Source organism: Gekko japonicus, unplaced genomic scaffold (assembly GCF_001447785.1).
Source record: "Gekko japonicus isolate JY-2015 unplaced genomic scaffold, Gekko_japonicus_V1.1 scaffold3, whole genome shotgun sequence".
NCBI lineage: Eukaryota > Metazoa > Chordata > Lepidosauria > Squamata > Gekkonidae > Gekko > Gekko japonicus.
In genome coordinates, this window is record NW_015170887.1 from 3,013,254 (window position 1) to 3,029,529 (window position 16,276).

General features: G+C 42.4%; 1 protein-coding gene across 1 annotated transcript in view; it reads left to right on the forward strand.

Moving 5' to 3' along the window:
- The window catches only part of NRXN3 (neurexin 3), a 1,635,269-nt gene that overhangs the window by 70,300 nt on the left and 1,548,693 nt on the right, over window positions 1-16,276 (forward strand). Inside the window, exons 3-4 of the mRNA XM_015418345.1 lie at window positions 9,684-9,713; window positions 13,524-13,535. Coding sequence (XP_015273831.1) covers window positions 9,684-9,713; window positions 13,524-13,535 — 42 coding nt within the window. The remainder of the gene's footprint in view (window positions 1-9,683; window positions 9,714-13,523; window positions 13,536-16,276) is intronic.

Below are 16,276 nucleotides of genomic sequence, written 5' to 3' on the forward strand. Positions count from 1 at the left end.
GAGAAAGGAAAGAAAACCACTGAAAACCCAAGTATAGGAGATCATTACAAAAGCTTGTATCAGTGTTAGTCTAAAATGGTAAGATTACATTGAACATGGTCGATTAAGCTATATTATTTATCTTTAAAACCATTAATTTAACTGTTTAAAGAAAATCACAAGAGCATCGTTAAAAACTTCAAGGCACAATTCAGAGTTCTTCAGCCTTCATTTTGTTTTATCTTTTCTAATCCTCAATTGGTATTCTTCTCTCTTGGGGGCTGCCCCCTTTTCGGAAGCAGAGTCCTTGTCGGAAGTAGCAGAGTCCATTTCATTGCTAAGTCACTCAGGCCTTCTTTTAGACTTGGCAGTGCCATTCCTAATCTGTGGAATGCATTCTGTTTGGGCTTCCATTACTGTGGTTTTAAACAGCTTCCAAGCATCCTCTAGGGATTGACTCTCTTGTGTTTCCCCTTCACCATCCATTTTACTATTCCCCTCATTTTTGTAAAGTTCACTCTTTTGAAATAAAGTGTTATAGTTTCTCACCAGCTTTTGAGACCAGCTCAGAATGAAGTCCAAGATCACTACCCCTCTGGTTAGCTCTGTGACCAGCTGTTTCAATGCACAATCATTTAAGATGTCTAGGAATCTCATTTCTGCAGCATGACTTGAGCACGTGTTTACCAGTCAATGTGAGGGTAGTTGAAGTCCTAGTATCATAACATTTATCTTCCCTAGTCACCTCCCTTATTTCCTTCTTTATCTCAAGATCAGCCTTAAGGGTTTGATCAGGTGGGCAGTAGTATACCCCCACTTTTAAGTAGCCCTTAGGGCCCAGTATTTCCACCCATATCACTTCTTTTGGGGAGTTAATTCGTCTGATGTTTTCTAACTTTTTTTTTTATTCTATGCCCTGTTTGATTACAATGCAACACCTCCTCAACCCAACCCGCCCTGTTTTGCCTATATAGCTTGTACCCAGGATGACTGTATCCCATAGATTTTCCCCATTCCACCATGTTTCTGAGATAGCATATCTAAATTATCATTGAGCACCAAGCACTCCAACTCTGCCATCTTGGCTTGGAGACTTCTAGCATTGGCATATAGACACTTATAATGTGTTTCCCTTCCCAGCAACTCTTTGCTCCTTTGTCACCACGCATGGCCCTCCTTCACAATCCTATCCTCACTGCAAAGTTCTGTTATGCTTTTATCAATGTTACCCTGAGTGTTTACACAATAATTTCTTTGGACTAACGTGTCCCGAACCAGAGGCTCCCCAGCACTTGTTGGCTTTCCTATGGGATTAGTTTAAAAGCTGCTCTGCCACCTTTTTGATATTAATAATCAACAGCAGCCTGGCTCCCTTTTGGTTCTAGTAAAGCCTGTCTCTTTTGTACAGGTTAGGATTGTCCCAGAAATTTCCCCAGGGCCTAACAAATCCAAATCCTTCCTCCTGGCACCACTTTCTCATCCATGCATTGAGAGTGCTGATCTGCACCTATCTAGCTGGCTCTGCACATGGAACTTGTAGAAATTCTGAGAAGGCTACTTTTGAAGTCCTGGCCTTTAACTTTCTGCCAAGGAACCCAAATTTGTCCTGCAGGACCACACAATTACATTTCACAGTATCACTGGTGCTAACATCCACCACAATGGCTGATTCCTCCTCAGCACTATCTATCAGCCTATCTAAAAAGCACATGATGTCCTCTACCTTTGCTGCAGGCAGGTGAGTCACCATGTGGTCAAAATGCCTGTCACAGATCCCTCTCTCTATATTCCTAATAATCAAACCACCCACTACCAAACCTCCCTCCCTCCAACCCCAGAGGGGAATCCTCAGTACAATATTAGTCTGCCACCTGAAGAAGTCTCCCTTCTATCTGTACAGAGCCAGCCTGATCAACAGAATCCAAAGGGAACATGTTTGTCTATCTGTTTTTCTGTCACTGAATCTCTGCATTTTTATTTATGATGGAGCTCTGTGAGGCTGGTGAGGTTCTTTCCGCTCTTCATTAAACACTTCTGTATAAGAGCTGAGGAACTGTACGTAGATTTTTGAAATCCTGGGTGTAGTCTGGAGAACTCTCAGGTAAATCCCCAGTTTGCATTAGAAGCAATTCTCATCCCTGTTTGATGGAAATAAACCAAGTGAGCATGGCAGGCAGTGCATTGAGTGATAAAGCCCAGTTCTTGCCATGTTGTTCGTTACATTTTGTAATTCTTTCCTGTTGCCATTCAGAGCTAGAAATGGCAGTCTCTGGGCCTAAATGGAACCATTCGTCTTCCATCATGCTAACACAGTCTTTTTATTCCAGCTGATACACAAAAAAACCCTCTACCCAGTGTAGCACTGGCTGAGTGCAACAGGACAAGCTATAATTAAGAAGAACAAAAAAGACTCTATCGTCCGTCACGGCCTCAATCGGTTGTCATTTTAAGCTGGTTTTTTAAAATACATTTCTCCTACTCCTTTATGTTTAGCGTTTTTAATTTTCCTGCTCTTTTAGTACTAAGAGCCTGAGCATAATTAGCTACCATAAAGAGGCCATAGTTCCAAGGCTTTCATTGTAACTACCCCACCCCACCAAAGTGCCCCCTAATAAGTCCTCAAACACGAGGGCCACTGTTTAATTACATTGTGCTTTTCATGTAATTGTGCTGAGATGCTACTTTTTAAAATGTCCTTCTGGCTTCATGTAGATCCAGGGTTGGCCCTTAAGTACTTTGTGCAATTAGCAACACTTAATTCTTTACTTTCATATGGAAAGTGGAACTGTACACTTCTACCCCCCCAAAAGGAGAGACAACTTTAATTCCTGAAAATGGTACTTAGAGATCCCATGCAATTAAAACTAACCTTTTAAAAGAATATATGAATAAGTGGCAATCATGTTGTGCTTCAAGCTCTGAGGTTTAGGGTGCCCTGCCTCCAAGATCACATTGTCTTAATAGATGCATCTGCTTTCAAGCATGTGGGTCAGTGTTGACTTTCTCCTTTGGATTGAAATGAAAGTTAAAAGAAAGTGCCAAGGTCTTCAGATGGACAACTCAGATCATCACTACATGCTATATTGATCACCATGGGGACTTAGTCAGAGGAGATCCCCACAGAAGTCAGTTCTCAGGTGCATGAAGCCTGATTTGGATTGGAACCACAACATGTAGGGAGAAGGAGTTCTTGTCTTCCTCCCATTTTCCTGACCCAAAATGACTACAGAGTGACTCAACTCCCTGTTGAGACCCTATGCACCACCATAAGCATCACAGAACCTTTATTAGGTATTTGTTACAGACACTTGGTTTCTGGTTTGTGGATCAGCGATGGCGGTCGCCCTCCCTGGACCTCGGGGGAGCAACTTGCACACCAGCGGTATGGGGGGGGGGTGCCACCTCAAGTGGCACTCACACGGGGCCTTTGTGAAAGGCTCCAGACCATAGGGCCTCTGAGGGGCAGCCTCTTCGACGGCTAAATGCTGGAGAATTGAGGCTTCCCTCCACCCTGATGGTCCTGCTGCTGTGTGGCCTTAGGGTACAAGCTGTTTTGACTGGGACAAGTGCTGGAGATCGAGTGGAATATCGTTTACTGTGAGTGAGGTCAGAGAAATGACTGACAATGAACGTGAGTTCAAAATAAACGGAACATTTTAAAAGCGAACTACCCCCCCGGCGGCCTCACAAAGAAAGTTTAAAGCGAAACCGGCAGGTAGTCAGAGCCCAAAACCAGAAGAGGGAGCAGACGTCATGAAAATGTTAGCGGATATGCTCAAGCCGGTGATGGAGCAACTCAATGGTATTAACCAGCAACTGACCTCGCTGAATCAAAACTTCGCATCCCAGCAGCTACAGCTGGTAGAAACGGCGAAAAAGGTGGAACAAACAACCGAGAGAATTAAAGAGATAGACACCACAAACAAGAAAATGAAGAAAAGAATGGGGGAAGTTGAAGCAAAACAAAACTTACAAGAAAACCATTTGCTACAGCTACAAATGGAAAAAGCCAACATGATTCTCAGATTCTAGGGAGTTCCTGAATTGCAAACGGAGGATCTGAGAAAACTGCTCAGCGAGATCATAGCTCCAGTAATAGGCTTAACAGCAGATGAACTGGTAAAAGAGATGGAGACTGCTTATAGGGCATACTCCAATTATATAAAAAAAATAGCCTCCCTGGAGAAATTGTGGTCAGATTCTCAAGAAGACAGAGATGCTATTTTAAAAGCGACTTCAGCAACTCCACTGAAAATGGGGAATATAAACATTAAAACTTTAAAAGACATTCCATTTGAAATTCACCAAAAGAGGAAAAGCTATAAGGACTTAATTTCTTTTCTTCAAATCAATGGAATTTCGTACTGGTGGGTGATCCCAGAGGGTGTCATCTTTAAAATCAACGACAAAAGAGAAAAGATTGACTCCACTTTCAAAGCCAAAGAATTTCTGAGACGACAGCTAGGAATGGAAGAGGAATCCAAAGAGGAAGAATCAAAATCAATTAATTCTGCTACCTCTGGAACGGAAGAGGACTCTGCTGTAGAAACGGGTGCAGGTGCAACGAAGGTTACATATGATTTCAGAGACAGAAAACTGAAGTAAAGGCAGAAGGACTCTGAAAATTGCCTTTTGAAGCAACTAACACGAAGATGCTCAGAAAGTTCTCTCACACAACTAACATATTAACATTGAAGCCGAGCCAAACAAGAACTCTACAAGTATATTGTTATATTAATACTTTTATTAATAACATTTAAATTAACAGGGATATGATCTCCTCCTCTTGGGTTTTTTGTGTAGTGTGGTTATCTATCCTTTATCCTAAGATGTTAGCCCCCTCCCTTATATTTTCTTTGTAGTTTTGTAGTCTTATATAAAAAAAATCCCTCCGGGGATGCAAAAAAAGAGAGGTATTTGTTAGAGACATTTAACAATCTGAATCCTCAGCAGTTAAGATGTGAATCCCATGGTGAACTCATTTGACTGCAAGTTCCTGTGCCAGACATATGTTGACAGTAATGGAATTGGGCCCCTAAAGAAGCATCTTTCAGCTGTTTTGTCACTGGCACTCATACTATACAAAGAATATTGACAATAGACAATTTCACACTCATAATTTTTAATAGGATCATTGTACATGTGTGAGTTGTTCTAAATGATACATTCAACTATTATTGGTCATGCACATTTAAAAAATAACTAGAGACAGCATTAGAACAGGTATGAGCTTTCATGTGCACATACACTTCCTCAGATAAAACTGTGTTGGTCTTAAAGGAGCCACTGGACTAAACTTTGTTCTGCTGCTTCAGACCAACAGGGCTGCCCACCTAGATCTAGAGACAGCATGTGGGAGTAGCTGTACAACAGTTGCTTTGTATTCCTGCCTTTCTAACTTAGCTGTTTTCAGCAGTTAAAAAAAACCCAGAAGCCAAATATGCAATTTCATTTAAAACAATATGCATTAGAAGAAAACACATGCCATACAGGGCAATAATTAAAAATCCTTATTTTTGATCAGGTTGTTCTGCTACAACAACTGTGCTATTATGAATAAAGGCAGACAGCAGATGGGAGCCTTTCTTCCCAAATCTGTCAAAAGTGATCTTCCGTGAAAGGCTTTGTCTTTGTCAGAAACAGGAATAACGGGGGACTCTGACTAGAGGGCATTCCTCAGGAGGTCTCTAGGCATGACAGAAACTTCCCCACAAAACAGGCAAAACAGGCAATTGAATGGTGTAAGGAACATTACATATGTACTCTGTTTGGTAGCATTTTGTAACATGAATATAGAATAATCAGTGGGGGAATTCCCACATGTGGCCTTCCTCTCAACAGATGTGACCACAGAAGACAAGAAACATGGACACTCTCCTGTGGGCTGCCTACTGGCCTGAATAAAAATATCCTGCTCCTTTAATAGAAGAAAGATGGGATGTTATTCATCTCCATGGCATGAAAATCTTCACCTATCCATTTCCACACATTAAGACTCCATTAAATGGACAGGGCATTCTTCTCCAGGACAGTTGGTAACCCTAGTTGTAGCTGTTCACAGCATGCTGTTTCTCTGTTTCATTTTGTCGTTCCATTTTCTACATCCTTTGGGTAGTGCTGTCCTATCAATAAACTTGTCTTTCTTGGGCCACAAAGTAGAAACACTGTCCAAGTTCCAAACTGCTGCCAGATCTTACAGTTAGGTGCAATGGTAACATGAAGGGAGCCCTGAATGAAGCATCTCATAAAAGAACTACTCCTCATTTGGGTGGAAGGGAGTGAGTTTTTGTCTCTGTGCAAGTGTTTTCTCTCCCTTCTCTTGCCCATGCCAGTGATTGGAATGGGGACTGTCCTCTTTCCTGCTCATACATATGTTTTCTGGGTGATCCATATGCCAACAGCTTGCACAATGTAGCCTCTAGAAACACCTAGAAGTTCTCATGAACTAACAGAACACTGGCAGAATCATTTGGGGGATATAGTTGCTTGCGCGCAGTTGGCTGCATCTAGCACAACATTTGTGCTTGGGCTAGAGCTCCTACACAAGGGGAAATGCACGGAAAAGACCATGGTACCCACTTGTGCTAAGTCAAACTTATTGTATCCCCACTTGTGCATGATCTTATGTAACCAGTTTCTGAGCACTCTAACACATAGGGAGGAAGGTGCTAGGTATTGCACAAGAGGCTGTGCAACCAGAACTGCTCTAAATAGGTTCATGCACAAGATCTTGCACATCGCTGGATCCAGGCCACTGACTCTATTGTTCATGGCAGACCAATCAATTATAATAATTAATTCCCCATATGATGCACATGTAGGGCAAGTCCTCAAGGAATTCATACATGGTTCTAAAGTGTGAGGAACTGAACTTTGGCTGTCGTTGGATTATTTAAAAGTGATTCTGCAATTAGTAATTGGCTACTGTACATCAATTGTTTAATTGCAGCCAGTTTTTTTAACAGTAGAAAGCAAGCTGGGAGGTGATAAGTCTTTCCACTTCTGTACTATTACTATATTATCGCTGCTCCTCTTTTTGCTCCCCAACTGGGTGTCATAAAAACATAGAACGTCTAGCAAACCTCCGTGGTTTACTATTGCTTCAACATCTCTGTATTTATGATCAGTGTGATTCTGCTTCAGCACAGAGGTCAATTCGGCGGGGATCGCAGTTCCCCTGGGTGAGGTGCGGGGGGGGCACACGACGAAGCCCCGCCCCCTGCTTCCGGCCGCCCCGCTTCCGGCCCTCATTCAGCCAGGAGGAGACAGGAGAAGAGAGAGGGCAAGTTGCTTCCTCCCCGCCTCTCCCCACCCCTGCCTGCCTGGGGCCAGGGAGGGCCTTGTCGGGGCTTCCTTGCACTCCCGCCGGCCTTGCAGGTCCACCGCCGGGCCCCTGATGTCAGGGGGTGTGGCATATGCTAATGAGTTATGCTAATGCATTCCCCTAGCTCTTTTTCTACTAAATGACCCCTGCTTCAGTATATATCTGGACCTCAACTCTTTTACCGCATTCATCAGAACTAAACCAGCAACTGATGCTTTCCAAGGCATCTGTGGCGGAAGCAGTCATAAATGGACTAGCAGTATCCCCAAATGAAGTAAAAAAAATATGATGAACAATCATGTTGTAGTTGAACAAAAGAGAGAGAGAGAGAGAGAGATCCCAATCAGAACAAATCTACTCCTTTTTTTAACCAGGGGAAAAATACCCCATGATTGCTAAACCTGTTGTTTCTTATACCATCCCCAAATCCTTTATAATCTTTAGTAATTTAAACATTTGTATTCAGATTTTTACTGTTATTACAGCTATTAATCCCCTTTGGAGAGGAATTCTTTTGGATGAACATTTCCTTTGGATGATCTGAGTTTTAAATTTCTAACATGGTCAAAGAAAAGGAAGAAATGAAAGCAGTTATTTAAACCTCAGAACTGCTGTTGATAGAAAAAACCTGAGGGATTCTTGAACCTGCAACTCTCAAAATATTGATCACATGCAGCATGTCTGATTTAAGAATATCACCAATAAATACATAAATAGTAGTTGTGTGCTCATATGCATAAATCTATGTATCTATATGTATTTTTTGTGCATGTGAAATATATTCCTGCAGGCCTGTGGCTAGGAATTTTTTCGGGGAGGGCGCCGGGGGGGGCACTAATGTAATTAATGGAGCTAATGTAATTAAGTGTGAGATGCATTTAAGCCACTGAAAGAGACTTACCAGCTCAGCTCTTCACCTCACCCAAATGCGCAATGGAAGAGAAAGAGAAAGCTGAATAGGTTCCCCACCCCACCCCAAAGATACAGTCAGGGACAGTCCACATCTATCCCTGCACACACACACCCCGGATCACAACCATGAGAGTTCACACCCTTTCTTCATGCCCCTCCACATGAATAAATGCAGGCAGAGAGCTTCCCTGCCACCTATACATGCACACCACCCTCAAGAAAAGGAGGGGAAACAGCAGCACATCTAACTAGGACATGAGTCGAGGAGAAGAGGAGGTGGTGGCAGCATAGCAGCAACAGCAGCCCCCTCCCTCCTCATTCACTGGCAACCAGCAACACTGGCCTTTTGCAAGTGCAGAAGCAGCAGCATTTCCAGCAGAGCTTCCTGGTAATGCTTTATGTAGGACAGGGAAAGCGAGGGAGAGGGAGGGCGAGAGGCACAAAACAAAACATCTTACCAGCTCCTTGGTTGCAAGCAAGGCAGGACCGCCAGCAAAAAGCCCCCCCTCCGGAATGCTCCCCAGTCCATCTTGGTCTGTGACTGGCCAACAGGAAGTCCCCGGGAACCCTGGTACCTGGTCTCCCCCCCACCGCTCTGTCTCCTGTGCAGGAAAAGCACAGCCAAGTCATGCCTCCTTGCTCAGCAAGGTCTCTCCTTGCATTTGACTTTGCCTGCCTGCCTCCCTCCCTCTTGCTCTACCCTGCCCTACGTAAAGCAATACCAGGAAGCTCTGCCACCTCAGGTAAGGTTGCTGTTGCTGGGCTTGCTTTTCTTTCACAGGGAAACTTTCTGGGGCTGCAGGGGGCGGGAGTGGGGCACTGCAGATTTGATAGGGGGCGCCGCCCTCAGTGCCCCACTGCTGGCTACAGCCCTGTGTCCCTGTATGTATGTATGTTGGTAGCACTGATTGTATGTTTGCGCGTGCATGTTTGCACACACCCTAGTGCACCTGTATTTGTGTAGTTGAAATGCATTGGTATTGACCTTGGAAATAAAAGCTACGAGAGGCACATGATGTGGGTACAGTAATGGCTTAATCAGTGATACAGGCTAAATTTATGGGTAAATACCCAAGCTGTTTAATAAAAATGAGGATGATTAACTGCATACCCTTATATTAGAGTGCTTCCTGATTGCCTTTCATATTTTTAACACAGACTGTGACTATGACTGTGACTGTGGTCATATTCCATTCCATTAATGTCAGTGAGTGTTTTCTTATTGGCATCAATGGGATGTTACTGACATCTTTTCTGTACCTGCAGACCAAGCTATCCCCTTTTTGATAGGGGAAGCTATGGTGTGTGCATGCACAGAGTGCGATACCCATACTTACTGTTCAAGTATGTGATGTTCTCTAATGTTATTGGGCTATATAAATGGGCAGATACACATGTTGTCTTATATTTATCTTTCTTATTTCCTGCTTCTTTTCTTTCTCACTTCCTTTCTTTCTCTTTCTCAAAGGACTTTCACACCTGATGATGGGTGAACAAGGTAGGTCTTCTCTTTCCTATTGTTCCAATGGCTGAATGTGGCCATGACGACCCACGCTTCTTCCTAATTCGGGATTGGCTTTCATAAGCCCACCCATCCAAAGCAGTAAAACTGCTTTGTGTTCTCCTTCCCCACCTTTCCTGTCCATCCCATTTGCTGAACTTTGGGCTGTGTGACCAGTGCTCAGGAGAATGATCTTTGGAAGCCTGGTGTGTTGACAGTGAGCTGATAAGATGAATGCAGCGCTTAAAGAAAAATATAAAAATACCGCTTCTCTTCATATCCACTACCCTTTTATAAATACCTGGCATGGTAAGTTTATCCTCTTGGTAAATACAGCCTTCAGAAGCCTGATCCCATTTTCTGGGCAGTTTTCATGGCATGATCCCAGATTCTTACATACCTTGATGACACTTTGCAGCCAAAGGTCCTTACTGTTTTGAATCTGCAAAATTAAAATATTCAAATATGTATGGAATGCACTGTTTCAACAGGTGAATTTTGGTAACCTGAGGCTGGCCTGCAAAAAGACTGTAGTTCAACCCAGGTGTTGTTGTACATTGATTGGATTTGGCAGAATGGGCTCATTGGTGTCTTGCTGGGCACACAATGGTGATGTTAGGTTTGTAGAGGAAGGAGAAATACATAAGGAGAGAGGAAAACAGAAAGAGGCTTCTGGGATGGTATGGCCAGATCTACAGGTCTTTTGATCCACTAAGATGTCATAGCTCTATCTGGATATGGCAGGTTCAGGGGACCATTTAGTAAGGCAGAGGAGAGAGACAGGTGGTGCTCTGAGCTAGAGGTTGATCCATTCAGCTTTTGGTCTCAGGTACAACTGGCCTTGCTGGTTAACACATTTCCAGCTTATTAGAACTAATCAGGGCTTTTATTCTGGGGGAATGCCCTGGAATGGAGTTCTGGAATCTCTTTGACAAAATTATTTTTAAAATGTTTAAAAGTTCATGAGTTTTCAGTATATAGATTGAAAACTTTATTTCCCTTTTGAGAGTTCTGGCACCTCTTTTTCATTTTAAAAAAGCCCTAGAACTAATGAATATAAGAGAGTTGGTTGGATCTAGCCAACTTTTCCAGCTGATGAAAAATGGAGGACCATGAGGATTATGAGTCCTCCATGGACAAAAGCTATGCGAGTTAGGGGTGGAAATAAGGAAGGGGTTCAGCTGAGATTGAGTGAAAATCTGGCTGGATCAAACCCAGCAGACAGAAAGAAGGGATCCTTCCATTTTGGGATTCAAGAACTCCGTTTCAGCTTGGGATGCCAGCCAGGTGGGACCTGGGGATTCCCTGAAATTACATCTCATCTCCAGACTACAGAGACTGGTTCCCCTGGAGAAAATGGATGCTTTGGAGGGGAGACTCTATGGCATTGTACCTGACTGAGGTCCCTGTTCTCCCCAGGATCCATCCCTAAATCTACAGGACTTTCCCAACCTGGATCTGGCAACCCTACTCCCCCATGGCCAGGTAGGACCTGGCAACCTAGTTTTAGCCCATATCTGCAGGGACAATATACTTCTGGTAGTTCAGGAAATAGGGGGAAATAATCTGGGAACATGAAACCAGGATGCTGTTCAGAATCCATAAAGCCATATTGGAGTGCAGTTGTTCCTGTGGTGTTGATACTGTTGATTTTTCTGAAAAATTTATATTCCTCTTGTCAGTCAGACTGGCTACCAAAGTAGCTTACAGTTAAAATCTAGAGCCAGTGGCTGAGTTGCACAGTTTACCTTTTAGTGGCAGTGGCATAAACAGAGGCATATATGTTGCCACTGTCACAACGCCCTTGCACAGGCAGGTGCCACAGAGCTACTCAGTTTTACTTGCCATTAAAAAAAAATATCCCTTTTTCGAAGTGATTGTTATAAAAGGACAACATAGCCTTTACCTTCTCTTTCTGGAGCTGCTTGATCTGATAAAAAGGACTTCAGTGTGAAACAGAAAGGGATTAGCAATAATAAACACCATATTCTAGTACCCAGCCCTACCTGTTGCTTTCCCAATGCACCTGTAAGCCAGATATGCATCACAGTGAAGAAATGCTCTTTGCTTCCTGCCAAAGTCATTTTCAAACAGATCATGGACAGCATGCTGTGGAATCTGCACAACTAACCTGGAATACTGATGAATATTACTGGCTAATAGGAAATGATGTCACAGGGCACCAGAGAACTGGTGCTTTACCCAGATTTTAAGATAGTCTAGCAATCCGGGTTTCTGCCAGGAGGCCTGATCTCAGTTCCTGTGACTATTCTCATTACATTACAAACATATTCCTCTCTATTCATAGTAGCTGGCTGGGCTCCAGGGAGTTCTTCACTTACTCTCCACCCCCTACTTCAGTGTTCAGCTGGTCTCATTGACTGGATAGTCAAGTGTGATAAGCTGCCATTGAGTAAGCCATGCACTCAGCAAGTCCCAGCCACCTGTAGCTGGATGTAAAAATTGAAGTCAGTGGGAGGTCCACAGAGGAGCAAAATCTATGAGAATATCAAACTTTTCTAAGTAGATTAATGCACAAGCATTGTATTAATGGATGCACATCCACAGAGCCTGTGATGCAATACTTGTTTTATACAGTATGGCAGCACTAGTCTGTTGGCTGCAAGCTGCAACCCATTTGAAGAGGGTCCTAGAGATGGAAGCAGCCTTATGGACCAAATATTCCAATTATCCTGCTCAATGCAGGAAATTCAAATCTAGGGTATTTCTGACAGGCAGCTTTCCAGTCTCTGCTTGAAGACCTTCAGCAAGGGAGCGCCCCCTCCAGGTAATGGGTATCATCACTGAACCATTCTTTAACTATTAGGAGCTTTCTCCACATCTTCAGTTGAACTCATTAAACTTAAGCCCATTAGATGTAGCCTTGCCCTCTGGAGCAGCAGAGTGCAAGTCTTTGCACTTTCCCAACATGATAGCTCTTGAGGTATTTGAAGACCGTGATCTCTCCCCCCCCCCCATCTTCTGTTCTCAAGGCTAAACACTCCCAGTTCCTTCAGCCTATCTTCACTTGGCCTTGGCTTACCTTTGATCAATAATCATGGTTTTCATCTTGCTTCCTCTTGCCTAGTGAATGGTCTAGGAACCACCGACCTTTGACATTTTGCTACCTTGCCCTTTATCCATCTCACTGGGTCAAGCAATTGTGGCTGTACTTTACTATTCTTTCCTGCTAATTCTCTCAACTTTTCCACTCTGATGAATATTTATATAGTATGTGTAAACTGCTAATGCACTTGTGTGAATGGGTGTGCCTATAAATACATATTATATACAGTGGCCATATAATATAGCAATACAGTGTGTATTTGTGTATCCAGAAAGACTACACAATTTTATTCATCCTACTTATACCATATACTGGTAGGTGGAAAATATTGAACTAATATGTTTCCACAGGATATCCCTTTCCCACATGTTTTGAGGGTTGTTTTTTTTAAAGTTTTTTTAATTTGATGTGGAGTGCTGTGGAGTGCTGACACACTGCTATTGCATGACAGTTTTGCCTTTCTTCATATGCAGTTGGAGCGAAAAAGCTGAAATGGTGCTTTTATCTGTGCTGCATGTTTTGCGATTATCTCATTTTTATTTTTAATGTGTGCTTTTGCAGTGTTTATTCTTTTGTGCTGTGCTCATATGCTTAATGTCTCTTGGTGATGTGGATAGTGATCTAATTTTTATTTGTTTTTACATTTTTTTAATCCTTCCTACTCTTTTCTCTTGCCTTCTCCCTGGTGGACACTTCTTCGTACCTGTGCTTATGTGGACATACAACTTCATACCTTATAGGTAGAAGTAAAGGTATAGATCATTTTTCTTTCAGAAAGAATCATTCTATTTATTATGTGCTTGTTAAATGTTTGGTTATTACATAGAACATCTTTTAGAAATGCTTGTGCTTCCTACTAATGCTTCTGTATTAAAAATATTTTTGGTGAGTCATCTCCCTTGCAGTCTTGAAGAATAGATGCTTTTCCAATTTATAATGAGCTGTGGCCACTGTGAGACATTTGGTAACTAAAATATGAAGGATGTTTGGTTATCACAGGATATAGGTGAGGGCATGGGGAAACCAGTTGCCATTCTAGTACAGTGGCCACTTTTGGAAGTTATTACTTATGTTGTAGTAACATGAAATGAAGCCAATGACATACCAGTAGTTGGCATGCTCAGGAGGCCTTGGTTACTCACCTATGTTGAGTGTTTCATTGTATTGGTGTTTTGCTAAAATATGGAATCAATGGAAAGTAGTGAGGACACGACACACCCATTTCATGAAGGACAAGTCACCTTATATCTCAATGACTTGCAGTGCAGTCCTAAACAAAGTTACACCCTTCTCAGTCCATTGACTTAGCAGGGTGCAGCTCTATTAGGACTGTGCTGCTAGACACTTGTAATCTAGGAAAAGGAAATATGAAAATGATCCTGAAAACCATGGATTATGGAATTTAAGTGAGAAAACAACACTATGTAGTTGGAGTGAGCGTTGTTACAGGGAATGATTTGTTTGGAAGAGCTGTAAGTTAGGAGAGTGTAGTAGAAGGACTATACACCCCCATACAAATCTCATTAAGGCCAATCAAGTGAGATATGTGGCTTCAGCTTCCCCTTTGGCAGGATTACACCCCTTAGTAGAAGGGCAGTCAGTAGAAGGGACAATTTAGTAGAAGGGCAGTAATCCATCCCTAATCGTAGCTTATGTATGCCATAGACCTCCTTTTGGAGTGAGTGGGTGGAAAAGGGGAGAATAGGAGGAATTGAAACCCAGTACAGACTTATTCAAACGCAGTAAAAACTTGCAAGTCATCAGAGAGATTATTGAATTCTTATTTGTTGCCTAACAGATACATTGTTCAATGTGTTTTGATGGTATGGTATAGATGCCTTGGAATCTAGAAATTTTTGTGGCTGAATTCCAACAATGCACTGGGTGATAAAAACCAGGTACACACTTTTCTCCTCTACCACATACATAGTGATGGGGTTGTTCCACATTGTACAAAGGGGAGAAGATAGTGCCAATAGGATTTCATGCATTTTGACCTCCATGTGGAACATTTAACATTCAGCTGTGGTCATGGTGGAAAAGAGGTGTCTGCTCCTCTATCACTCAGAGAATGTCACCATCCAGATAAATGTCAGAACTAGGCCTAAAGAACTGATTAGACTGCAAAACAATGAACAAGGGAGATAAACAATGAACTTTTAAGATAAACATCACCTATCCTCATTGCAAATTTTATGTTTCCTGTATTCTTCACCTGGACACTTGTTCCATTAAGTACACTTAAGCTATGTTGATTCTGCACAGGTTGCACCTCTTCTTCCCCAAATGTGTTTTATGTTTCCTATGTTCTCAGTGGTATGATGCTACAAATAATTAAAACTATTTCATCTGTTCAGCTGCTATCTTTTCTTCTCAGGTTGGCAAAGATAAATAATAAGGCAGGGCAACAATGTAAGATGGTTTGTTGGCAGCAACTCCTGTGACAGATTCCACAGCAATGTATTTCTGCTGTCTTTTGTAACACATTCTCCTTCCTGGCTTTTGAGGTATCCACCTTGGGAAGGGGATCATTGTAGTTATCAATGTGATCTCTAAGGTATGGAAGACCCTTTAAGCTGAGTTGGTATGAACAGACTGGATCCATGTCTGAATGTGTGGACAATGGCTATTTAACTCACATGGTAATATTTAAATAACATCAGTGATAAGTGGTTTTATGCTAGCTGACCATCCAAAAGATATCATGTGTCGTAGACAGTAGGCTCTATGAAGCCATTATCAAATTCTGCTACCTACAGGGCATCAGGATATATATAACATAACTGGTGCACAGGAATAAAATATGAATTTTGTCATTGAATAGTATTACAAACTGCATTTCTTATTGTCATGAATCAGCTATCTAGCATGCCATTACATTACTACTATAGTATAGGTCAATGTGCCTGTATCCAGCATTGTTGTAAGTCTAACAATAAAAGGAATTCCAGTTCAGAACAATCTATTGTTGAAAAGTCTATTTAAAGTATTTGAGGGGAAATGCAAAAATATACTTAATCCCCCATTAAATGGATTGATTTCTTAACTTCTTCAGGTTTGCTGACTTTGGCTTGGGAAATTCTTGGGTGTTTGGGGACGGAGCCTGGAGAGGGAAGAGTTTGGGGGAGGGAACTGATCGTGGATATGATGCTACAGTCCCCCTTCAAAGCTGACATTGTCTCCAGGGGGAATTGTGTTTGGGAACAGAGCCTGGAGAGGGCAGAGTTTGGGGGAGGGAACTGATTGTGGATATGATGCTACAGTCCACCTTCCAAAGCTGACATTGTCTCCAGGGGGAATTGATCCCTGTATTTTGTAAATGGACTGTAGTTCTAGGAGATCTTCAGGCTTCACCTGAAGATGGCAACCCAGTGTACAACAAAGGTTTTGCAAGTGATGAATAGGGGTTTTTTAGTTGGATTTGGGAAGGGAAAAAGAAGTCAAATATAGATACTGAAATAATTGGCAATGACTGAACAAATCCCCCCCCCCC